General features: G+C 29.8%; 4 protein-coding genes across 7 annotated transcripts; 2 read left to right on the forward strand and 2 right to left on the reverse strand.

The window, feature by feature from the left end:
- Positions 1–1,117: 1,117 nt before the first annotated feature.
- On the reverse strand, positions 1,118–4,150 carry LOC8262283 (endo-1,4-beta-xylanase 5-like). The gene is made up of 7 exons (XM_048375341.1): positions 4,112–4,150; positions 3,688–3,759; positions 3,338–3,557; positions 3,055–3,218; positions 2,620–2,718; positions 1,757–2,542; positions 1,118–1,511 (listed from the first exon to the last, which is right to left on the reverse strand). The coding sequence occupies exons 1-7, from the start codon at positions 4,148–4,150 to the stop codon at positions 1,149–1,151; spliced, it is 1,743 nt and encodes a 580-aa protein (XP_048231298.1). The 3' UTR covers positions 1,118–1,148.
- A 3,570-nt stretch (positions 4,151–7,720) lies between these two features.
- Positions 7,721–9,932, reverse strand: LOC8262311 (adenylyl-sulfate kinase 3). The gene is made up of 6 exons (XM_002532369.4): positions 9,598–9,932; positions 9,329–9,469; positions 9,077–9,226; positions 8,763–8,966; positions 8,592–8,638; positions 7,721–8,176 (listed from the first exon to the last, which is right to left on the reverse strand). Exons 1-6 carry the CDS (start codon positions 9,821–9,823, stop codon positions 8,078–8,080), a joined length of 867 nt encoding a protein of 288 aa, XP_002532415.4. The 5' UTR covers positions 9,824–9,932; the 3' UTR covers positions 7,721–8,077.
- Positions 9,933–16,028: 6,096 nt separating this feature from the next.
- Positions 16,029–21,147, forward strand: LOC107261922 (DNA polymerase kappa). 4 transcript variants are annotated; one of them, XM_015724371.3, is made up of 14 exons: positions 16,030–16,191; positions 16,475–16,647; positions 16,866–17,039; positions 17,129–17,252; positions 17,340–17,440; positions 17,524–17,610; positions 18,007–18,102; positions 18,241–18,361; positions 18,724–18,852; positions 19,100–19,191; positions 19,665–19,776; positions 19,974–20,305; positions 20,395–20,705; positions 20,856–21,147. In XM_015724371.3, exons 1-14 carry the CDS (start codon positions 16,104–16,106, stop codon positions 20,974–20,976), a joined length of 2,061 nt encoding a protein of 686 aa, XP_015579857.2. In that variant the 5' UTR covers positions 16,030–16,103; the 3' UTR covers positions 20,977–21,147. The 4 variants fall into 4 exon arrangements, with proteins under 4 accessions (XP_015579856.2, XP_015579857.2, XP_015579858.2 ...); XM_015724372.3 differs by having other exon boundaries at positions 20,061–20,305; XM_015724373.3 differs by having other exon boundaries at positions 16,870–17,039.
- Positions 21,148–21,434: 287 nt separating this feature from the next.
- On the forward strand, positions 21,435–23,126 carry LOC8272280. The gene is made up of 2 exons (XM_002527473.4): positions 21,435–22,008; positions 22,586–23,126. The coding sequence occupies exons 1-2, from the start codon at positions 21,538–21,540 to the stop codon at positions 22,754–22,756; spliced, it is 642 nt and encodes a 213-aa protein (XP_002527519.1). The 5' UTR covers positions 21,435–21,537; the 3' UTR covers positions 22,757–23,126.
- The last annotated feature ends 1,338 nt before the right edge of the window (positions 23,127–24,464 follow it).

Here is a 24,464-nt window from a genome sequence, read left to right on the forward strand (position 1 = left end):
ATGTATCAGCTTATATAGACAGGAAGATATATATATATATATATATCAAAGAAATTTTAAAAAAAAAAAAAAGATACCAATAGATTTTACAGATGTTGCAAAATCATAATTAGAAGGAAAGAATTTGTGCTTTTATATCAGAAATAGAAATTAATTAAATCAATAATTATGGTATCAGGTCAGGGACCAAAAACAGCAATTGCAATATCTTAGTTGATTTTTTTCTATTAAAGGACTTGGCCTAAGTTTGGTTAATTTTATCTTTGAAATAATTATATTTTAATCAGGGAAGTATGAATAATTATTGATATGTTTCTATGTAAAGGCTGATTTGAAGTATGAATAAATCAATTTTTTTTTTTTAATTCATAGTCCTCTTTATGCAATATTTTCTCTTTTTCAAATTCTTTCCATGGTAAGTGAAATATAAGCTCTTTTTAACACACAATCGTTCCCTTCTCAGTTTTCTTTTTAATAGTTTCATATTCATGAAGAGTGTGACCAATAGAATTACTATTAATAAAAAGATGGTGTCCTCAGTGAGTAAACTGTTAACCCAATGAACCAAGAATGTTGCCACTGTTATCGAAAATGGTCATTTCGGGTCTAAAAATGAAAAGCTTGGAAGCTCAGAACATGTCATTTTCGGCATGGATTTCAGTTTTGTCTCAGATTAGAGTAAAAGAAGCAAGGAAAAATTTGCTAAGCCCGAAATATGTAAATTTCAGCATGGATATTGAACATGCTGTTGCAGTTTACCAGCAGAATAGAGAATGTGTTATGCTTTTGTTTTTCTAAGTGTCAACCAGACTTGAACATGATCTGGTGAGGTGTATTTTTTGCTTTCTTGTGGTTTTTGGGCTGCCAGAATTTTGGTTATTCCTCTGTTTCTGTATTCTTCATTATACAGAGAGTTTTCTTTTCTTTTTTTATCTAATAATATTCTTTGGTTGATTATCAAAAAAAAGAAGAAGTCTCATTTTGTTAGATATAGAAACTATAGAAATTACTAGCCAATTGCTGCCATGGAAGTATCATATGCTCATTTATGTACTTCTTTTAATTTAGCCAACTTATTGTAAAAACTAAAAGAAAATATATAACAGTCCACCCAATATAATACAAACTCTTTGTTTTGTCTTATACAATTACATGTTAAAGCTCGATGATGCATTATCACATGGTAATTTTTTATCATCACTTGAGGCCAATACAATCATTTGATCAAAGGAAGAATTCGAAGCTTGGTGATGTATCTTCACAAGGTACTCTCCATGAGATAGGGAAATCTCAAAGAAGCCATTGGCATCTGCCATGCCAGATGAGGACTCAATCCCAAACCATTCACCCATTAGCTTGTCTACAACATCACCGGTTGGCAAGTTCTTGAAATTGTGATCTGTTAGACACATCCTATAACATCCTTCTGGTTTCCATGCCGACCATAGTATAATTCCGGTGACTTTCGGATGACCGTGTGCCTCCCTAAGAACCTCCTCCAAGTACTGTGCCTGCTCATGAATTTACCAAGTATGTCATGTCTATGAAATGTTGAATTCTATAGAAGTCTAAGAATGTTTAAAAATTTTAAAAGTCGAACGATAGTACTATTATAAAAATCTCACCAATTTGGCACAGTTGTGTATATAATTTAAGGTGGCGAGATGCAACTGCAGAGAAAAGCTTCATTTCTTTTTTCTTAGAATACTGTTAATTTTAAGTTTTACAAAACCCTTCAAAAATAAACATATATTACCTGATTAGGGCTGCTTTCGACATCTACTTCTGTGAGCCAAATAGGCAAATTTGCTGCAGCAAGAATATCAATAGAAGCTCTCATGTAAGGAAGATTTGGAGTGTTGAAATGTGACTCAAGTCCAATTCCTAACTTTAAATTTTCATTTCCAGGATACCCCTTGATTTCTTTCAGTGTTTTTAGGTACTTTGTCCGCGAAGAAGCATCATCCCTGCTATCTTCAATAGTATTAAACTCATTCAAAAACAACGTAGCATTGCCATCAACTTTTTGAGCCATCTTATAAAGAACTGCAGAAGCATTTTGACCTAACTTACTCTCAAAGAAACTAAAATGCATGTTCTCGTTGACAACATCCCAAGCAATAACTTTGCCTTTGTATCTCAACATAATGGATTTTAGTCTACGCATGGAAGCCCTCTTAAAATCGCTTGGCGAAAGCGAATTCAACCATCCTGGTTGATACTTAGGATCATCCCAGAAAACATTGTGGCCGCGGACTGATATGTTGTTTTGCTTAGCAAATTGAATCATGGCGTCAGGAATGGAATAATCTACATTTCCATAGGTTTGTTCAGTACTATACCACTTCATCTCATCCTCGAATACTGTAAATTTGAATCTTGAAGTGAACCAGTTTTGATAGGCAGGATTGGACAGGATATTCTTGTTTATAGCACAGCCAAATGGAAAGCCTGCTTTCTTTTGTTCTATAGAGATTTTAGCGTTGGATAAAGGATTTCCTTGCTTATCTGCAGCTTGGATTTTCACCTTTGCCTTGCGAGTCTGACAAGGTTTTTTGTTCAACATATAGCTGAATGATATATAAAATTGAAATAAGAGTAATTTCTGTAAAATTTTACCTTTTCAATGCTTTGATCTTGATGAGATTTCCATTGTTCTACAGTGAAGGGTTGTAATGAGATGCTATCCACCCATATCTCAACTGATGTGTTCTTACTCTGCATACGTTAATTAGAAAGTTCTAAAATTCTGGATAAAGCTTGATTAAATACATAGTATAAAACAGCTTCACTACAATTACCACCTGAAATTATCTTAATTAATACACCTATATATGTTTTAGCTCCCTGATGTAACTTCCGAAGTTTTTGAACAGGGATAGAGCTGTCAAGAATTGAATCCTGATATCTTTAGAAGACAGACACTCGACCTGAACTACTAAATAGTGAACTATTAAAAAATATTTGCTTTTCTAAAGATTTCATTATGTGCTTTATAAGATGTAAATCTTGCTAATCATGACCTTTTAGGCAGGAAAAACTTGGAAAGATTACCTCAAAATAGAGTTGAGCAGGGCCTGAGGTACCTACAGTGAGGCCACCTTTAAGCATGGACCAGCAATTGGACTGAGCAGCAACAGCACCAGCATGTTTGAACCCTTTTTTTGTTTTGAAAACTCCAATTACTGGAACACTTCCTTCACTAACTTGTATCCAAGCTGTATTCATTAAGACAAAGAAAAAAACTTAAACTTAGTCAGAATTAACCTTACATAATCACTTGTTTGTTCATACCCATAACTATGAATCAATTAATGAATGTTTAATGAGCATATACCAGAAAAAGTGTAGAGCCTGTTCTTCCGCAAATAAAGATTTTGAGAGACACTGTCATATGGATTAGCTCTGGTATGAGCAACAATGAATTTGTTGCCTCCCAATTCTCTGTGCTCTATTTTTGCATTTCCAAATGTAGACCATCCCTTCAGTCCATCATTCAATTCTGGATTAGTAACTATTCCTCCATGATATTGAGGTTCATGAGGGCTTGTCAAGCACTGCATAATTGAAAACAAAGAGAAGATAAATATATATTCAGGCATAGGTTCTCAGTGACTTGGAAGTTCAAGCTTAAAATAAAATTAAGCTTGATCAGGAATAACAATTGAAGGAAAAGTAATTAATCACCTCAATTGAAGCCGTGTAATCATAGGGTAAAGCATTAGCATTAATCTCTGTAAAATTAAAAAGTAATGTACCCTGTTAAATACCTTTTTTGGAGTATTTAAATGTAAGTCTTAAGAAATAAATGAGTTAAATTGAGAGTTTGAATCTCTAACTTTGTATACCACCAAGCGAACATTTAACTGTTGAGTTACTAATTTATTTCAATACTGAAAAATTTTATTTTCATTTTTAGTAAGTGACTTTTGCCCCCAAAATATTATGAATAAAATTATATAAATTAATTTTATGATAAAGATAAATGTAGGTTAGGCCTTTATGTTAGCTTTATACTTCTTAATAAATTATGATGTGTCCAACATTGAAAGAAACCAAAAGGAAATGCAAGCAAAGAAAATCAACCTATTAAAAGAAGAATGCACCATACTGGCAGCTGAACCATATTGTTCTGTTCTTCAATCTTCATTTTTTTTTTTTTTTTTACCTGAAACCAAAACTAATTCTTTGAGAAAATAAATAAAACATTACTGTTTATATACACACATATCTTATAATAAAAATATGTGCATGATTATATATCAGTAATGAGTGTCAGAATTTAAATTCCACCGATGAAATAAAAATTACCTTCAAAATTTAGTATAGTATATCAAAAAGAGTAAATTTGTGGAGGCTGAGGAAGGTACCTTTCTCCGGCTCATCACCGGTAGTCTGCTCAGGGTTCCAAACTCAATAGTGAAGCCACAGGGAAATGCAAAATGTACTAGTTTATATAGAGAGACAATGATATAAAAGTAGAAAAACTTAGGCATGAAATGTAGTCAGCCTGCCTTCCCAAATCAAAAACCCAATTCTCACGAAATTTCCTAAGTTTCCTTAGGTACCCAAATAAATAAATAATTTAATAATTTAGGGTATTTTTATCAAAGTTAAAGAATTGATTAAAATTACATATAAATTTTATTATTTCTTTACCATTATTAAGCTATTTATTGATTATATTATTATGGCTTGCTTATAAGCTTAATACTCTTATTAATTTGAAGAGCTTTTGGTTATATAAAAGACAAGCTAATAATATTGTCATACAACATAAGATAAAGATAATAATATCATATCATTATCTATCAACTGTCAAAGACCTAAGATTTTACTGTAGTGAAGTTGAATTTTCCAATTGTAAATTTACTGTGTTTCACCTCTAATTAATATTGTTAAAATATTGAAATTTCTTATTATAATTTGAAAATTTGTTTTTGTCAGCACTGTAATATTGGACTGTCTACATTTGCAGCTATCAGTTATTCAAATTTTTTATTTTTTTTTCTCTTTTACTATTATTATTATCGACTGATATTTTTAATCAAATTGAGGTAATTAGTAATTAAATTCATAATCTGACAGTCATATTTTTTAATCAAAGTTGGGTCACTGCAGAGAGGTAGGAAATAGTAATGGCAGTGAAGATCAATTTCTCATTATTTAAGGCTCTGAAAATTAAAAGTTGCTGTGAAATTTTATTTAAATTTTAATTAATTCAATCATTAACATAAATTTGAATTGAATTTTTAATACTAAAATAAATTATAAATTCATAATCAACCTATAATTTTAAGATATTTATGTGGTATAGCTAGTGGAGTCGCATTAGTCTATTTATGATTAAGCACTAAATATCAATTAACAGCAGTATTAGTTGAAGGTAGTTGGGTTATTATTAATTTCTTTTCTTTTTTTAAGAAAATAAAAAGTTTATTGATAATTTTGTATTATTATTTTATATAGAATTTGGCATGCAGAAGAAGATTTCCCTTGGAAGAAATAGTTTATACAGGTTTCCAAGTCCAAGCATACACTCCAAGCAATTATTGGGTTTTTGTTGTCACTTAAATTCGTTTAGGTATTATAAGGCTCCAATTTTCAAAAGAAAACACAATTAAAATGAATTGACCAGAATCATAATAGTTGATAATTTATTGTACCAAAATGAGAGAAAGTGTGAACAAATCAAATTAATTCCAACTTAACAAGAAAAAATAAAATTTAAATGGATTTTTCTTATTCTCAGAAGAAATAAAGCAGTTAATGGATTCTTCTCCACATTAAATTTGTCTTTTTGTATAAGATACAATAGAAGGGCAACACATAGAGCACTCTTCCATAAACGGTATGTGAACCTGACCCGTTTAAATATAGCTTCTCAAACCCGATTAACAAATTTAATTTTACTATTTATATCCGGTTTACATTATTTTCATGCTATTTATGACCATTTGAATCCGATTACGTTTTAATTAACCAAATCATGGCTATTCTAACTGCTAAAAACTCATTTATATAAATAATTGCGTTTTATGTAAAATTTATATATTTTTTATTTATAAATTAATATTATATTCATCTATCTTATGGCTAAATTTATTATTCCTTATATAATGACTTTATTACTTAATCTTTGTTTAAATTATTATACTATATAACATAAATTAAATAATTGTTTAAGCGTATATGTTATATATTTTCTATTGATGTTAATTTATATATCAAATATAAATATAATAACTATCATAACATATATAAAATTAGACGTTGTAATAATAGAATCGGCCGACTCCGGTTTCAACTTAATCAATTAATTAAAATAATTTTTTTCCTAGTTGGAATTGAAACTAATAGTTTTGGTTCTAGCTGAGGAAAAATCGATATTGACCGGCTTCTGATTTTGAATTGCTTCCAATCTATTTTTTATTTTATTAATCGAATAATGGCTATTCTATATGCTAAAAATTTGTTTATATAAATAAATTTAAATAACTTTTTATTATGAGAAAATTGTTACCTACTTAATAAACTCTTTTAATATCTAAAATATTAATAAAATTAAAAATTAAAAATTAATTTCATAAAATAATCGATTACAATGAAACAAAAACACTAATTACACAAGTAAAATCTAAATTAATTAAATTAAAAATAAAAATACAAATAATGAGTGTTCATTATCCGTAAATATTACTCCTTCAATTTTATATAAACCATCATTTTCTAGTAGTTCACTTGGATTAAGAAAATATTCAATAAATTTAATTATAAATAAAACTAGCTAAATTAGACTAATTTACTTTCTATAGATATTTCAGTATTTATCACATTTATTCCAACAAAAAGATAAAATAAAATAAAATTAGTGTATAAATTTACGATATATAAAAGTAATAAATAATTAGAGTTTTTCTAATTTGTAAAAAAGACTGTTAGTATAGAATGGAGAAAGTAAATCTAAACTTTACTAAATCTGTTATAAATATTAAAATTAATAATATTCCATTCATATCAGATTATATATATTTTTCAAATTCATTTTATAAGGATCAGAAATCCAAAAATACTTTATCAATTAAAGAGTATGAGATTAGCACTAAACAAACTGTATAACATTCTTTTTATATATATTTTTGTGTCTACCAATGTGCATACAACACATTCTTCAATAATAGTATCTTATAAATGAATTAGTTAAAAAAAAAAAATAGTGTCATTTTTTGTTAAGTAATATAACTATTAAATTCCTTATTCATAAAAATTTAGGGTTCATGTTGTATTACTATTATTTTTCATCAGAACTATACAACTAAAATGTTTCCTAAACTCTCTTATTTATCAGAATTATTTATTGAACCAAAGGGATTTAAATATATAATCTTGTAGCAAATATTTCAAGTTTTTACTGCTAAATGCTTCAGTTAAGAATTAAAAGTTTCGAATCTTGACTCTTTTATCCCACAAAGGTCTTGTTGTTTTTAATCATTTTGGACCCATTAATATGTAAAAAATTTAGGCACCCCTAGCCACTGGTTCGCCTTGTGGCTTGCTGGACGGGGTTTCTTTCCCTGTCTCCTCAGGTCTAGCGTTCGAATCCAGTAGAAGGAGAGAGAGAGAGAAAGAGAATTGAGGTATTTCAAAATACCTCCCTTTTTAGTGTACTTCACAAAATCTTCTATTTTGACTCGAGTTGCTCGCAAGAAATCAAGAACCATACAAATGAAAGGAGATCTTATTCTTTCAAAACGACCTAATTACATCTTGAACAAGAAAAGAAACGTATTACATATAATGGAACTGTAAGTGTATGGGGTGATGCTATTTGGCCTAAGCTATTTCACCTTCACACTTACAATAAGAAAAAAGCAAAAAGAATATATAAGAAGAAATGAAAGTTGGAATTAGTTATTGACCAATAAAACTATAAGCAAAAGATACCAAAATGACATTCCTGATTCTAGTTATGATCAACTTCAGATGTTGATAGTGCAGTCCCAGCTTTATAACAGTACAAAATGTACAATCTTTATAGTGCCCAAAGGCATATATGTAGATGCCCAAGAGGAAGTGTTTATGCTTGAAGATACCCATTTTCTTCCATGTAAGAAATCACTTCTTCAGCCATCTCGCAAGGGGAAGCATTTTCTCCATTGTTAAGTTTCAATGAAATCTGTATAACCAGCAATCAGAACAACTTTATAAGACTTAGTCTAATGACCCATGCTAATTATAATTTGCCATGCCTGACTATATGGTCTGTTGTTCATTATTTCAGGACTATTGTCTATGGTTAAGTTGGGAAGCTTTCAGAACAAACTATCACATAAGAAATCCTTGAAAGCACCAGACATTTAGCGCAGGTGGCCAGACACTCAGTACCGGAGGTCGAGTTCAGGATCTCCCTTTTTCAAATGTGGTGATTTATTTTTCATTTTTTCACTTTATCTAACATGCTAACCATATCTACTATTTACAAGAAAAAATCCTTGAGAGGGACATGGGTGTTTATGCTAAGATGATTTTAGTATCACTGAGCTACAAATTTATTAATTATGCTAACCAGGCATGTTATGTATATAAATTACCTCACAATTCAGTGGTGGTTCATAAGGATCATCGATGCCAGTAAAGCCTGCAAAATAAGATAAGATTAGAAATTTAGTAATCAATGAATTAATGGCAGCAAAAGAATAATTCACAAGCAATTATACAATAACTTGCCAATAATATATATATATATATATATATATATATACCTTTGATCTTCCCTGCACGAGCAAGCTTATACAGGCCCTTTGGATCTCTTGATTCACAAACCTGAAGTGGAATATCCATAAACACCTCAATAAAATCTCCGTTTGGTAATATTTTGCGACAGGCATCTCGGTCCTTTCTGTAAGGAGAAATCAGGCACGCAATGCAAATAACTCCAGCATCTGCAAACAGCTTCCCCACTTCCCCTGAATATCAATAAAAACAACAGACAACATACACTACTCAATACTCCATTTATGGAAAAAGGGTTTCAACTCAGCTGCCAAACTCAGCCATGCACGATGCTGAAACTCACCAACTCGTCTGATGTTTTCTGCACGGTCTTCTGCTTTAAAACTGAGGTCATTGTTTAGGCCATGTCTAAGATTGTCACCATCAAGAATGTAAGTCAGTTTTCCTCTTTGGTATAACATTTGACTCAAAGCACATGCTACTGTGCTTTTTCCTGTAATTTCAACCACAGAAAAAAGAGAGGAATAAGTAGCTAAAAGGAAGAACGAAAGAAATAATATTAGTGAAAAAATTATGCAAAAGTAGAAGATCAAACCTGAACCACTGAGGCCTGTGATCCATATGACACAACCTTTTTGTTTGAGCAATTTCTGCCTATCATTTTTGTCAACTGTACATTCATGCCATTTTATATTTGTTGAATTTCCAATTTGAGACAACGAGCTCTGGCTTTTCTCTGTGTTCATAAAGTACATGTTAATCTTAACTCTACTCCACATCCAAATTCTCAAGCCTAATCAAATTTTAAAACGCAGCTATAGAAAATAAAAATTGTAAGTGGGAATCTCTTTTTCCAAGTTATACCTGCATGTCCATTTGCTGCACTGGGTTTTTCTAGAGGGGGAACATTTGGAATAAGGGTATTAACATTGCCATTAGTGGTGGCCACATTCATCTTCACCGTCTGCTGCTGCGACCCAGAAGCTATTGCCTTGATTGGCAGAACATTTCTTGATTTCACGTTACATGCAGGATTTCCATCACGCAAGCTTGCAAATCCAGGCAAAGATTTGACCCCAATTGCATTCATCTCTCCGATCAAATTAGCAGTTATTAAGTTGTTGAATGAAATCAAGTTGAGTTAAACAGGAAGAGTGTGAAAATGCAAATTGGGAAGTGGGTACTTGGTGCAGCAAGCAAAGTCAGGATTTATATACAAATTATATATCAAATGGTTGATTTTTCTAAGATAACAGAAAAGAATTATTAAAGGTAACATCGAATGGCAGCCAGAAGAGACCGTTGATGTTTGAATAGGCGCAGAAATAAAATACAAGAGCGTTGATTTTTGAAATGCGGAACTTAAGGGTAAGGGAGTGGGAATGAGAGTATGAAAGTGCTTAGCTCTTGATCTTGATTCTTGAATCATTCTAAAATGTCCTAATCTAATCTGACCATAAAAAATTGAAAAAAAATGTTGAAATAAATTTTTTAAAATTTTTTTAATTATAAATTTACGATTTTATTAATTGAATTTTAATATTTTATGATTTTCTTTATATTTTAGGAAATAATCTAACTATTAAAAGTTAGGATTTTATTGTATAATTAATATTAGAATAAATTATAAATGTTTTGTACATTAGTGGAGCTAATTCTAGTACATAAATATATACTTCTCCATTCCATATAATGGTGTATTTTTCAAATCAAAAAAAAAAAAAATTAGTTATCTGTCATCTTTATATATTCAGTGCAATATTAAGTTTATCTTTTTTATTTTATTAATTTATTGAAATAGATTTTACAATATCTATAAAATAATAAAATAATTTAATTTAGTTTTTTTTTTAAATTAGTCATATTAAATAGTTTTTTTAATTTAAATAAATTATTAAAAAACGGCAGTTAATACGGAATGAAGAAAGTAACTCTTCGTAAAATAAATTAAACACACGTCAAAATTAGATCAGATAAATGTTATATCTTTTTCTAGAAAATATATATCAAAATGAGAAAATTGAATGTTTTTTTAATTTAAGAAATGCATTTAGACTGAGGCTTATTTATATATATATATAAATAATCAGATTCTGATTATTCTACAGTTGAAAGAGTAAAAAAATATTATATATGAATTTAATAAAATAGCTGTCATATTTTTTATTTTGATATAAAATTTAATAAAATGTAAGCTATAATAAGAATAATCATTTTTTTAATATATTCTTATTTAACTCTCCAATAGAGAAATAAATACATTTACTTCCTAAAAAATAAATAAATAAAAATATGAAAATGATGAGTCCTGCCTTTCCTAATCTTTTACAATCAAAGTCAAAGTCTTCCCTAGAAATAACGGCACAAATAAATATTTTTGTCCAAGAAATAATGACACAAATCTGTGTATTAGAAAAAGTCAAGTCTATATTAAGCCATCCGTATGAGATCATAGCACAGACATAATGTTGAGCAAATGAGAGGATGCAACAACAAATATAATTAATTAATTTTATACTATTAGATAATTATTTTATATTTATGGTTGCTTTAATTCTGAGTATATGAACTCACTCTCGAGATTAATAGTCACAGTTTTAAATTTTTCAAGTAACAACTAGGTTTTCAACTTCTTTTGTAGCTCGACTTCCTTTCCTCTTTGGACTTATTGTAATTAGATCTTAACTTTTGCATTACAAATTATTTAAAATTCTAGACTCTCTGCAGTGTGGACTTGGTACTTTTCATATTATCTAGGTCTATTAAAGATTATGAAAAATTTTCTAGTAATCTAGCTGAATCATTGTTTTGACTGTATGATGAATTGTAAAAGAATTGTTGGTTTACTTAAGTAGTACTTATTCATGTATGCGATTATTTGGATTATTGGCTAGTTAGGCTTGCTACGGTTTCAGTGCCTGCCGGTTATGGGCCCATGGATATGGATATGATTGTGACAATAACTTAATTCTGTAATTGATATAATTTTTTAGAATTAAATACTTATTATATAATTAAAAAAATTAGTTTATTATATATATAACATTAAAAATATTATTTTATAGTGTTAGGATTAGTATCTAATTAAAAAACTAATTTATTAGTTAATAGAATATTAAAATATAAATACTATGCTATTTTTTTATAAGCGTTTTTAATTTTTGATACGTGTTTTTATTCATAAATTTAATAAAAAATTATAAATTTGAAATCTATGAATTTTAATAATTCTTTTGTTTGGATTCAACATAAGAATAATGAAATTTTATTTAAAACTAAAGATAATTTTGTGATAATATAAATTTATGAGAGACAATATTAGAATAAAAAGAATTATAATAATATCATTCTTTTAAAATTATGAATTTTTTTAAAAAATTTATTCTATGTGAAAAATTAAAAATTAAAATAATAAAAATCTTAAAAATAAAAAATTCTTAACATCTATAGATTTATACCATTTATTTTGCTTGCGGAACAATAAATTTAAATTATATTTATGAATTTAAAACAAACTCTTATTTAAAATTAGTAAATCCAAACCATCTTTAAAATAAAAATTTTAAATTTTACTTAAAATACTAGGTTAAATTAAGAAATGACTTTTGCATTCCCAATACATCCTTGAATTATTATTAAGAAACTAAAGTTCATTTTAAACTTTTAGTCATCTAGTATATTATTAGATTATTATTTTTATGGTCTTATTATTTTTATATATAGATTGAAAATTTATTTTAATGTATGATTTGTATCGTTATTAAAAAAAATCTAAATATGAATTTAATAGCTAAAAGTTTATGATTAATTTTATTACAAGATCAATTACGTATATTCAATAATTCATTAAAAAAATTAAAATTTTAGTAATTATAGTAATCAAAAAATTACTTTAAACTTTTAATATTTATTCAATTGAGCGCTTAAAAGTTTAGATTCAAAGAAAGCATACATAAAAATGGGAAATATTGATTAATTTGTAAAATTGACGAATAATAATGGGTCCTAATTTGACCCAGAACATTCAATTTTGACTTTAATTAGTCAAAATAGAATTCTATTTTATGACAGGTCAAATACGGAGCCACAAAACTAATATTCTTTCCCTCTTTTTTCGCATTTAATATGAGAGATATTATATACGTAACTTTGGCAGCCATTTACGCAACAGAAATATAAATATTGACTTCTTAACCAATTTGTTAGAGATCTTCAAATGTGGAATTTTTTTTATTATAAAATCCTAATATTATTAAAACGGCATGTCGTGTTTTAAGAACTAAAATTGTAAAACTTTTCTAATTTTAGAATAAAAAATTATTATCATAAATAGTTTAAAATATTAATAATTAGTATATAAGGATAAACTAATTACTATTTATGATTAGAATATTATTTAACTTGAAAGTAATTTTTATTAATAACGGTATCATGTCAATAATTTTAATACGCAGTAAATTTTGAATTTTTTTATAAGATCATTTTAGTAAATTTTTAATAGGTAAAATTTTATTTTAGAAATACATCATAAATCTGTCCAAACACACAGCAATTGTTTATATACCTTTTTTAGAAAATCATATAAATTCATTTAACTAATCTAAAAAAATATATAAATTATTAATTATGTCCTAATTTATAGGATTAGAGAAGACTTGATATTATTGAATAAAGTATCGAGATTCAATTATGGGGGCAATTTCATTTCCCCATGCAAGGAATAGTATAAGATTCCTTCCTATTATTTTTTTTATTTTGTGAGATATTGACTTTGAAATTGCACTTTCACGTCTAAGGAAAAAAATAAACTTTTTATCTTTTAATATTAATAAGTGCGGTTATTAACTACTCAAAATAGATAATTAAATATTAATAAGTGAGATTGTGTGCATTAAATTACTATTTTTTGTTATGTAGTTTATGAATTATAAAATCTATATTTAGTTATAAAATATTAAAAATTTAATTATCAATATTTTTAAATCTTTAAAAATTGAAATCTTATTTCAAAAGAAAATTAAAATTCCTAAGTTGGAAAACATAGCTATTGACTAAAAGCTTCCTCTTTCTTCCCCCGAAGAAAACTCCTGGCTATTTCTAACCTTATGGCTACCACCTGTAATTCATATATTACTGACAGCATTCCTATTCTATCCTTTTCTTTTTTCGAAAAAATTACTATTACCCTCTTAAAGTTTCCAACTCTGTATTTTTAAAAATAAATTAATATTTTCTTAATATTTATTTTCGTTAGCTGCTAGTTTCTTCTATCTATTTTTACTATTAGTCAACCGGTTAAATAGCTTAATTGACTAAGAAAAAATTCAATTTAATCTTTTAATGAAATATTTTTCTCTTAAAATAATTTAATCTTATTTTTTTAAAAAATTAGTATTTTTTAGATGACATAACAATGTAGTATTTTTTTTAATTACAAATTTTTTCAATATATATGTAACATTTTAGAATTTTCTAAATTTAAATAACCTAGATTTTTATCTATATTTTAATACTTTAATGAGAGTTATAACTCTCTAATTTGATTTAATATAATATAAGTTGAATTTGTATATTTTAACTTGATAATTGTGATGAAAAATAAAAATAAAATATTTAATTATTTTGAAAATTTTAAAAATTGCACATTCTCTGTTATTTTGTATGCTCTTTATAAATTCAAAGTTGAATTTCACATGAGATGCTTTGTATGCTTAAATTGTCCAATTGATTGTCTCCAGTATTTTCGAGTAATTAAATTTGAGTATAAATGTATACTAAATAATTATATTTCATTACTCGGTATATGCTTGAATTATAAAGTTATATATGATCTATTATGCCTAAAGGTTAAATTATGTTACAATTTTATATTCTTATAAAATTATGTTAAAGAATTACAATTATAAATATTATACTAAAAATAAAATTACATTGATATTTATATTATTTTAAAAAATTAATTTAGTAAAAATTTAATTTTGGACGAATTTGATATTTAATGATAAATTCAAAAACTAAATTAAATTTTCTTTTAGTCAATTAAATCCTTTGACTAGTTGACTAATAGAAAAAATAGACATAACAGGATTATAGTTAACATAAACAAACGTAATTCATTTTAAAAAATGCAATGTTGAATTTATAAATTTTAGCATATTTGAAGGAGCAATAGTAATTTTCCATTTTTTTTTCTTTCCTTCCCCTCTTATGTCTCTCTTTTGTGTTGTGTTCTGATAAACAAATACAACTCAACTTCTTGTGTATATTGTTTGCGGTGAGGTATTATTGTCTTTGTAGTACAGGATTTTTGAATTCTTGTTCAATATAATTATCAATCTTTTTATCGTGTTAAAACTTTTCTTTTCCGAGAGTAAGAATCAGAAAATGACCGATTTTGATTTTTATTCAATTAAATTTATTTAAAGACTAAAAAGGACCGAAATTTTTAATAGAAATATCTATATCATAAAACACGTCCATATGTATTAGAATATATGTTTTTTCTTTTTCTTTTTTACCAACATGGCTTAAATATATTTAAGACATAGTTAGGACACTTTTATAATAAGGCGGAATAATTTTAAAAGCTTTAAAATATGACTAAATGGTAATTTAACTTCCAATTTACCAAAATTAGTTCAAAAATTAATTTTTTAATCTAAATAATTTATAATGCTTATAAAGAATTATTTTTTTTGATAAAATTAGGAAAATTAAAATACAAATATAGAAATTTATTTTTACATAGATATAGAAAATATTATATAAAATTAAGTAAACTCTATTTATATGAAATATATTAGGATTTTTATTATTATAATGTTTAAATTTGAATAACTATATATTTATATTCTAAATATAATAAGTATATATTTTGTTTGGTGTCTCTGATTTTTTATTTTAAAATATTTTAAATGATAATATCAATATATCAATTATTTTTTTATATATGTGATTTATGCATGTTTCAGTACTTTGTAAATGATATTTTATAGAGTCAATTTGAGGTCTTACAAAATTACCGAATACAAATTAACTATTAATAAGAGAAATATCTTTCTTATCATATATGTCTAATAATTATTATTATTAAATTTCTGTATTTTATGATCAAAATTTACTTTTTTATTATTCGGATTTTTAAAAAGAAAAGAAAATTTTAAATGAAGCCCTCAATTTATAAATCAATAACAGCACATAATTATTGAGCCCAAACCGAAACCCAAAGTCGTTAATATATTCAAATGTTGGCGGGCCTTTTTAGCCCAGTATATATATATCCACGCAATTTTTTCCCTCTTCTTTCTCCTTCTCAAGCAAGCTTTTCAAATCAGAACGATAACAACCAGAGAAACACAAAACGGAAACAGATGGACACCACTGAAACGATATCGTGTGGAGAAAATAATCCAAAGCCATGGCAATCTTATCATACTGTCTACACTAACGCTAAAGCTGGTAATTTTTTAATTTCATTCCCTTCAACATCTCCAATTTTTCTAGGTTTTAACTTTTAACTGTTACTTTAGAAGTTCATCAATAATTTAGCTTTTTACTAGTCTCTCTCTCTTTTTTTTTTCTTTCTTTTTTTTGCATTTGATTGTGTTTTTTTCTACTAGTTACAGCGAGTTAGGAAACTCAATGTTTTTATTATTATCAATTTTAGCGAAAATGACTGATAAATTCAAATATGTGGCAATTTTGTGATATAATTTATTATTCCGTTTATTAATTATTTTAGGAATGGAGGGAGTGGATAAAGAGAAAGTGCAAAGAATTGTATATGAGATGAGCAAAGGATCAAAGTATTTTGAGAATGAGGAAAGGAAGGAAAATTATATGAGACAAAAAATTGAAAACATGCGAGCGGAGTGCGCGAAGCTCACACCTGCGGATTTATCTCATTACCAGATGGTAAACGCTCCCAACATTAATGCATTTAATAGGCAAATTGAATTGGAGCTGCATTGTGAAATATGCTCGGTTAGGTTTTTGCAATTTATAATATGTTTGTTTAGAACAAAGTACGAGTTGGGTCTATTTTGGCTTGGGTCTATTTTGGCTTTATTGTATGTTGTCGAGGTTTTCTAGAAGTGATTTCGTTTGAAATTTATGTTTGATTCTATGGTTAGGTAGCTGATAAAAGAATTTTAGAGCTAGAAGATACACGTGATCTTTCAAGGGTTTGGGTACATGTAGATATGGATGCTTTTTATGCAGCTGTTGAAACATTAAGCAATCCTTTGTTAGAGGGAAAGCCAATGGCTGTTGGTAGCTTGTCTATGATCTCCACTGCTAACTACGAGGTTTGAATAAGTTACACTGATTTCAGATCAGGACTATCATTTAATTTTTGAAATATAATATGCTGAAATAGTTTTCCAATTTGCTGTAGGCACGGAGATTTGGAGTTAGGGCTGCAATGCCGGGTTTTATTGCATGCAAATTATGTCCAGAGTTAATTTTTGTTCCCACAGACTTCAAGAAGTATACTCATTACAGTGATTTAACAAGAAAAGGTTGGTTGATATGTTTCTTATGCATATTTCATGATGCAAATTATAATCATATGCATATCCTTGACATGCATATACTTTCTTTTGTAGTTTTCCAGAAATATGATCCCCATTTTATGGCTGCTAGTTTGGATGAAGCATATCTTGATATTACTGATGTCTGCAGAGAAAGGGGTGTTACTGGTCGAGAAGTATGCTCAGTGTATTCTTCTTTGTTCTTATGTGGAATTTCGTCTTGCATAACGTTGACATTCCCTTCCTTATTTGTTCCAAGATTGCCGAAGAGCTCAGAACTGGTGTATATCAAGAGACTGGTCTAACATGCAGTGCTGGGGTGGCCCCAAATCGCTTACTTGCGAAGGTTCTGCCAGCAGTTCTTGTTTTGATATAGTTGTATTTTTTTAATCTTGCAGCAATTTTACATGCGTACTCTCTTTTTCTCTAATTGTGAGAGAGAAAGCAATGAAAGAAATGATGGCAGTAAGATTTTTATTAGAGTGAATGTCTTTGTTGGATTGGAACTTATAGAAAATATCTCTTTATGGTACATATGCTGTATGGAAAATTGGCATAAATTGGATATGGTTCAATTATAGAGAGAACTTTGAGATAAAAAATCTCCAGAAAATGGGTATAAATTCGCTGGATTCATGCATACTTGCACCATCAAACAGTTGAAATTATATAGATAAAAGTGTGCAAAACTGCAAGGCCTTCTTTTTTTATTTATAAAATTGATTATATGTGTATCCACCAGGTCTGCTCAGATATAAATAAGCCAAATGGACAGTTTGTGTTACCAAATGATCGGACAGCAGTCATGACTTTTATATCCTCACTTCCTATACGAAAGGTATATTTTTTGTTTCTGATTTACTCAAGTGAAGTACTTCATCTTCTTTTGAGGAGCACTATTAGTAAATATGATGATGAAGAAATTCTTAAAGTAACCGTCACTATGATTGAAACACACATAATGAACTCTTTACAGATTGGAGGCATTGGAAAGGTCACTGAACATATTCTGAGGGATGTTTTAGGAATAAAAACATGTCAGGAGATGCTGCAGAAGGGTGGACTCCTCTGTGCATTATTTTCTCACTCAACAGCAGGTTAGTGCATTATTTGGAGTTCTCTACCAGTTTTTCGGTTGTCACCCTGAAATCCTGTCAAATTTGGATAATATTGTTGGCCTATTAATGAGTTAAAATAGCCCTAAGGTTATATCAACAACTTATTAGTACATGAAAAGGAAATACTTGAGGTGTTGAATTGGTGTATGCAGAACACAAATATCCTTTTAGAAGATATGAACAAAGTAATCCAAGTGGCAATTAGTCAGGCCTATGCGTGCGGTATAGGTGAATGCAGTTTATTTATTTTGAAAAGAATATAGGCATGAATGCGCTTCTTGCATAACGAATTTGGGAGCAATTTTAAATTAGCTGTTGATCATATTGCTAATTTATTGCAGACTTTTTTCTCTCTGTGGGACTGGGACTTGGGAGGACAGATACCCCTCAAGTCAAGTTACGGAAAAGTATTAGTAGTGAGAGAACGTTTTCTGCTACAGATGATGAGGCACTTCTTTATCGGAAATTAGGCAAGTGCCTGAAGAATATTTATTTCTATCATTGAGTGAGTTTATAGTTGTGTTATTCTTTAACATGAAGTGGTTACTCATCTCTGGCTCTACTACATGTCAGATTTGGCTGAAGTATTGTGCAGTGATGTGGTTTTCTGTTTTTGGCATCAATAAAAGAAACTGTAGTTACAATTAGGTATTGCTTAACATTTGAAATAGAATTATCTGGAAAGGAAAGGTTAATCAAAATTCCTTCAAGTTGCAGCTGATATTTCGGAGATGCTATATTCTGACATGCAAAAAGAAGGACTTCGTGGTCGGACATTGACTCTCAAATTGAAAACTGCATCCTTTGAGGTAGTTTTAAATACTGCTATTTTCTCCGCAAAGCACATAAGGACAATTTGGAGGGTCAAAGTAGTTATCTGCTTTTTATGCGGCCTTTCTCTTGTCTGGGCTGCCTGAGGAAAACATTGGGTTCGGCCCAAGGTGGGTTGGGGAAAGGAGGATGCTCCAGATGTTGTAGATTCAAAAATCTTGCTGCCTGTATTTTGGTCCCTGAAAAACAGGATTGGATATCTTAGAAATTGCTATGACCCTCGGCATTTTGCTAGAAATTGCTATGACCCTCGGCATTTTGCTAGAAATTGCTGCTCCAATGACATAATCCAAGCTCTTCTACTTTCTTAAGAGAGGATCAAGACTTTTTCCTTTTACACAGTGGTTATTTGCTGTAGATTCTCGTTTGTTATTTTTATTCCTGCCCAATCCTTCTCACCATAGTATCATCTTGCCCTTCACAGAAGTTATTGATATTTCTTGTTCTTTAGGTTCGAAGCAGAGCTGTGACTTTGCAAAAATATATTTGTTCAAGTGAAGACATATTGAAATATGCTTCAAAGCTGCTAAAGGCTGAACTTCCTATCTCTTTAAGACTGATAGGTAAGGTTTATTTTTCTGGTTTGTGTTATCCTACTATATGATCATAACAATTTATTCATGTTTGAATGTCTGTGCATCTATGCGTTCCTTGTATAGATTAGTGGTGGGGACAGGGTTGCATTTATCAGTAAACAAATGTTATCTTACACTTTTATGGAGCTTATTACAATGACAAAGCATTTCATTGCAATTGTTAGGCTTGAGGGTGTCTCATTTCAATGAAGACAAGGACCGCGCTCCATCTGACCCAACACAAAAAACTCTCTTGAACTATGTTGTATCAGGAGATGCATCTAAGAAAAATGTGGGTGGTCAAAGCTCCTCAGACTCAGATTGTAGTGTTCAGCCCTTCATGGATGACATGGAAACTGCCTTTTCTACTGACAGCTATGAAATTCACCATTCTGAAATTAGAAATCCATTAGACTGCAAGATTGTACAGGATTTGGACAATCATCATTGCACAGTCAGCAGTAACTTTGAAGCCGAGGAACTTCACAAATCTTTAAGCAAGAATGCTGCAGAGAATGTATGTGTCAGTGTGAAGAAGCATACAGTTGTAAATTTTTACTTTCACTTTGCTGTTTAGATTTCTCATGCCTTTTGGCATTTGCATAGGTAAATACTACAGATAAAGTAGGGAGTAACTTAGATGAAACTGAAGTGCCAGAAGTGAAGGATGTAGACTCTTCTTTGCCTCAGCAGCTTGACAGGAGTAATCCAGACGTGATAAACAAGGAGGTCATAGCTGGCAGCGAGGCACAAGATGAATTAGTTTGGATTGATGACTACAAATGTTCATTCTGTGGAATCGAAATGCCATCAGATTTTGTCGAGGAAAGACAAGAACACTATGATTTTCATCTTGCGGAGAGGCTTCAGAAGGAGGAATCTAGCATCAACTTGAGAACTTCTACACAAAGGCAAAGGTAGACTCTCTCATGTACTGATCTAATCTACCGAACTTATTATTGACTGCATTTAAATTGTTGGCAGCCTGCTTCTTTCGAATCTTTTAACACTCGTTCTTTATTCTTCTGAAGAAAATGCATTTGATTTAACAAGTCTGATATTTTCAGGGTTGTAAAGGCCGCCCGAATCTCCAGCCAGAGCACACGTAAGAAGCACAAACCATCTCCAAAAGAGAGCAGTCATCTTTCAATTGATATGTTCTTTGTCAAAAGCAATCGAAATTTCTAGGGACTCAGCCTTGTATCTTTTGTTAGTCCTGTACGTAGATTATAAATCTGTATAGCATAAAAAACATCATATTTATCCAAAGATTACATTTACCAATTTATTAACTCTAGTGATGTGATTGTAATTAATGGTTCAAACTCAATAAAAGCTTCCTGTGTTTCAAACTTACAATCTTGGGCGATTTGTTGGCTTGTTAATTGTCAGGGTCCATTTTTTCATGTCAAATTCTCAATTCAATGATACGTGACGACTGATGATAAAATCATATTTTTTAAATTCCAAATTGGAAGATTACATTCCATTTGATATATATATATATTTTTTAAATCAAGAATGTATTACATCTTAATTATTATTTTGAAGGAAATATCTTGGTGGTAATGTGTATATCACTAGTGCATATCCATTTTAACTTGTGGGACAAATGGTGAGTTGTGATAATGTATTTGCCACGTATTTCCCAGTTTGAGATCCTTACATATCTATCACTTGAATATTCAAAACTCTCTCTTTCCAATTTCAGATGCCAGTCTCACAGACTCAGCTAAAGCAAGCAGAAAAATGGAACTGAAATCTATAACTCCAAGTCCCAACTTTTCTCTACCAAATCCGAGAATACAACCCGTAATTCACTTGAATTCGCTTGAGAAAATCTCCATTCGACATGAAAGTACTAACAAAACCAAAGACGTCATTGCTTTACCAACCATGTCTGACATATTATCCTCATCCAAAGCTCAAAAACTTGACCTCCAGCTCAAAACAGTTGGACCCTTTTTCAGAATAACAGCTAGGAGTCTTGAAACCAAAAATGAGCTTGGTAGAGCTGAAGGGCTGATAAGGGTTTGGTTAAGAGGCAAAATCCTTCATTTGGATTCAATAAGGTTAAGAAGAGAGACATTGGGTATGGAGAAATCTATTTTTGGTATTGGTTTGTTTATTGGAGCTGTTGCTATTAGGTATGGACATGATTGTGGTTGTAGGGTTGCTGAGCTGCTCGCCATTAATGACTCCGATCTTTACCATTCTAAGGTACTATTCATCCCTTGCATATCGCTTCTTTTTTAAATTAATCAATTCAAACCGCAGTGGTCTATATATGTGGGTACTTTTCTGATTTTAACATTCCTTTTGATAAAACAACAACGAACATGAACCGAGTCATAATTCAGTCTTATATGCTCGATAGAGTTCTCTTTCCTTAACCTTAGTTGTCGTCAACTTTCTTGGATGACTTTATCTGCTTTTGTTATCTGGGACTTCTGATAGCCTAATTATCAAGGACATAATTGTGCAATCCTATTAACAATTTTAACAGTATATTTGCTGTTGTACAAAGGCAAAAGAAAAAAAAAAAAAAAAGCGAGAAAAAGGAGGATTGTTACCATCATTATGTCTTGTTGCTAGAAACTGGTTAGTCTTACTGGAAACAGCTTAATAGCTATGATAATGCTCTATAAAGTACTATTATTGTTGGCACAAGATAAAACACTTGGGTGGTTGACTGGATATCATCTGAAAAGGAAGACCTTTTAGCAATCAAAATATTTAGTTTTCTAGGTATCTAAATCAGTCATTAACCAGCTTAGTTTGTCTCTGACTTTGCTAGCTGGTTAGGTTCTATACAAGAATTGGGTTCAAGGCTGTGCATGAAGTGACTGGTTCAACAACTGGAGACCTTGCTCATATGTTAGTTTGGGGAGGCGTAGGAACTCGAATGGATGCTGAGGTTGAAGAGCTTCTAATAAAATGGTGCACTAGATTCAAACATCGAAATTGACTTTATGATTGTAGATTCCATCTTTGCTAATGCTGAAATTCAATTGAAATGAATCGTGCCTGGATAAAGGCATTAGCCTAAAGCACTGCAGTAACTTGTAACCTACATAGGCCTTCTGTAAATGAGAGAACTTTTCTACCATGTACTTGCTCTTGAGCTCTGGTGTTGAGATAAGTAAACTGTTACATTCAGATGGCTGGTGAGTGCTTGACGAAGGTACTGCCTCTTGAACTTATGGCTCAAATAGTACATTTATTTCAACTTGATAGTTATTATATTGTAAAACAATTCCCAAGAACTACAGAAAGAAATATCATTGCTTAGATGCAGATAGTGTAATCTCATGTTTATAGATTGCTTCTTGCTCCAATCTTGCTGGTAATAATTGTAATTAATTAAAATTTTTGCGTATTTTATTGGGGAACTTTCTTTTTTCATAAAGAATAACATTTTTCTTTGTGTTAACTAGTTTACTTTTTGAGCAGATAGAGACTTTAGCATCCGCTAGGAATTATTTTCCATATCTGCGTTTCTAATGATCTTTGATCTTAAAATGATAACGATATCAAGTTGTGTGATTTTCATCAAAATTGCTGCACTTTGTGGTTGCCTGCCTTGGGTTTGCTTTACACTGAAATTTCTGAAGGGTTGTGTTTATGTTGGACTAATTCTACTTCTTCTAGCATTAGTGACTGCATTACAGATTGGCTATAATCATCAAGTTCCAAGTTCAAATACCCAGAGTGGTCTGATTCAGTTTCTGGGATTAATAAGACAATCATGGTGAAAGTAAATGATAATCAGAACATCTTATCCAAAGCTCTGTTGTTGTATTCCTTGGAGATAGTCTGATAAGATTTCAAGTTTTTCAATGTTCAGAAATAATTACTAGAGAACCATACTGCAGAAAGATAGGAATGTACCACCCTAGAGGTGCAGTCAGAGACTCCATTTCAGCTCAGGTTTTTTGGGGATGGCCATTGGCAAAATCACTGTCTCTGGTAGTTGCTGAGTCCCATGAAGTAGTAGATAACACAGGAAGATGCTCAGAAGTTTTTAAGCAAAAAAAATAATAATAATAATAAAAAAATATATATATATATATATATATATATATATATATATATATTTATATATATATATATAAGCCCAATGTGATTAATCTAATCTAATGATTCAGAGCTTGAAAGTGTCACCGAAAAACCTTCCAACATCAATGATTGGGATGACAAGCTCTTAGATTGACTTGCTTTTGGGCTGGGTCTTCTTTCATTTCTTTCTAGATGATTTCAGTTTAGATTTTGGTAGGCTTTGAAGAGTAGGGTAAAATCTCATTTTTCGGACTTTGAACAACTGTTGTTGGCTTTTCTTTTTATATATATATATATATATATAAACTAACCCATGTAAGGCATTTTGTTAATTGTCTTTCTGTAATGTAGCAATAAAGGCCCCCCAATAGGCATCATATCTTACAGTGCTGCTTATTTTTTTTAAATGAATTGTTTTTTTTTTTCTTTAGCTTTTTACTTGCTGAATTTGATCTTTATTTTTTTGAGGGAAAATGCAACTTCATTATAAGAAACTTAATGCAAATTTATTCGCAGTAAGTATGCATTTACAAAATGGCATTTGCTTCTTAACAAATTCAAAATTGATAGCACTTACTTTGTGGACTGCAAAAGTAAAAGAAATTAATTAATTAAAA

The sequence above is a fragment of the Ricinus communis genome, chromosome 6, assembly GCF_019578655.1.
Source record: "Ricinus communis isolate WT05 ecotype wild-type chromosome 6, ASM1957865v1, whole genome shotgun sequence".
In the NCBI taxonomy this organism is placed as follows: domain Eukaryota; kingdom Viridiplantae; phylum Streptophyta; class Magnoliopsida; order Malpighiales; family Euphorbiaceae; genus Ricinus; species Ricinus communis.

Coding starts and splice junctions, on each gene's coding strand:
- LOC8262283 (XM_048375341.1), bottom strand. CDS start 4,150: ATGAAGATTGAAGAACAGAACAATATGGTTCAGCTGCCA. Junction 3,219..3,337: donor CAGGCTCTACACTTTTTCTG/GTATATGCTCAT, acceptor TAATGAATACAG/CTTGGATACAAGTTAGTGAA. Junction 2,719..3,054: donor CTGCTCAACTCTATTTTGAG/GTAATCTTTCCA, acceptor TAACGTATGCAG/AGTAAGAACACATCAGTTGA.
- LOC107261922 (XM_015724370.3), top strand. CDS start 16,104: ATGGACACCACTGAAACGATATCGTGTGGAGAAAATAATCCAAAGCCA. Junction 16,648..16,865: donor ATTTATCTCATTACCAGATG/GTAAACGCTCCC, acceptor TTCTATGGTTAG/GTAGCTGATAAAAGAATTTT. Junction 18,362..18,723: donor ATTTTCTCACTCAACAGCAG/GTTAGTGCATTA, acceptor AATTTATTGCAG/ACTTTTTTCTCTCTGTGGGA.
- LOC8262311 (XM_002532369.4), bottom strand. CDS start 9,823: ATGAATGCAATTGGGGTCAAATCTTTGCCTGGATTTGCAAGCTTGCGT. Junction 9,227..9,328: donor CACAGGCCTCAGTGGTTCAG/GTTTGATCTTCT, acceptor TTGAAATTACAG/GAAAAAGCACAGTAGCATGT. Junction 8,967..9,076: donor AGAAAACATCAGACGAGTTG/GTGAGTTTCAGC, acceptor ATTGATATTCAG/GGGAAGTGGGGAAGCTGTTT.
- LOC8272280 (XM_002527473.4), top strand. CDS start 21,538: ATGGAACTGAAATCTATAACTCCAAGTCCCAACTTTTCTCTACCAAAT. Junction 22,009..22,585: donor CCGATCTTTACCATTCTAAG/GTACTATTCATC, acceptor TGACTTTGCTAG/CTGGTTAGGTTCTATACAAG.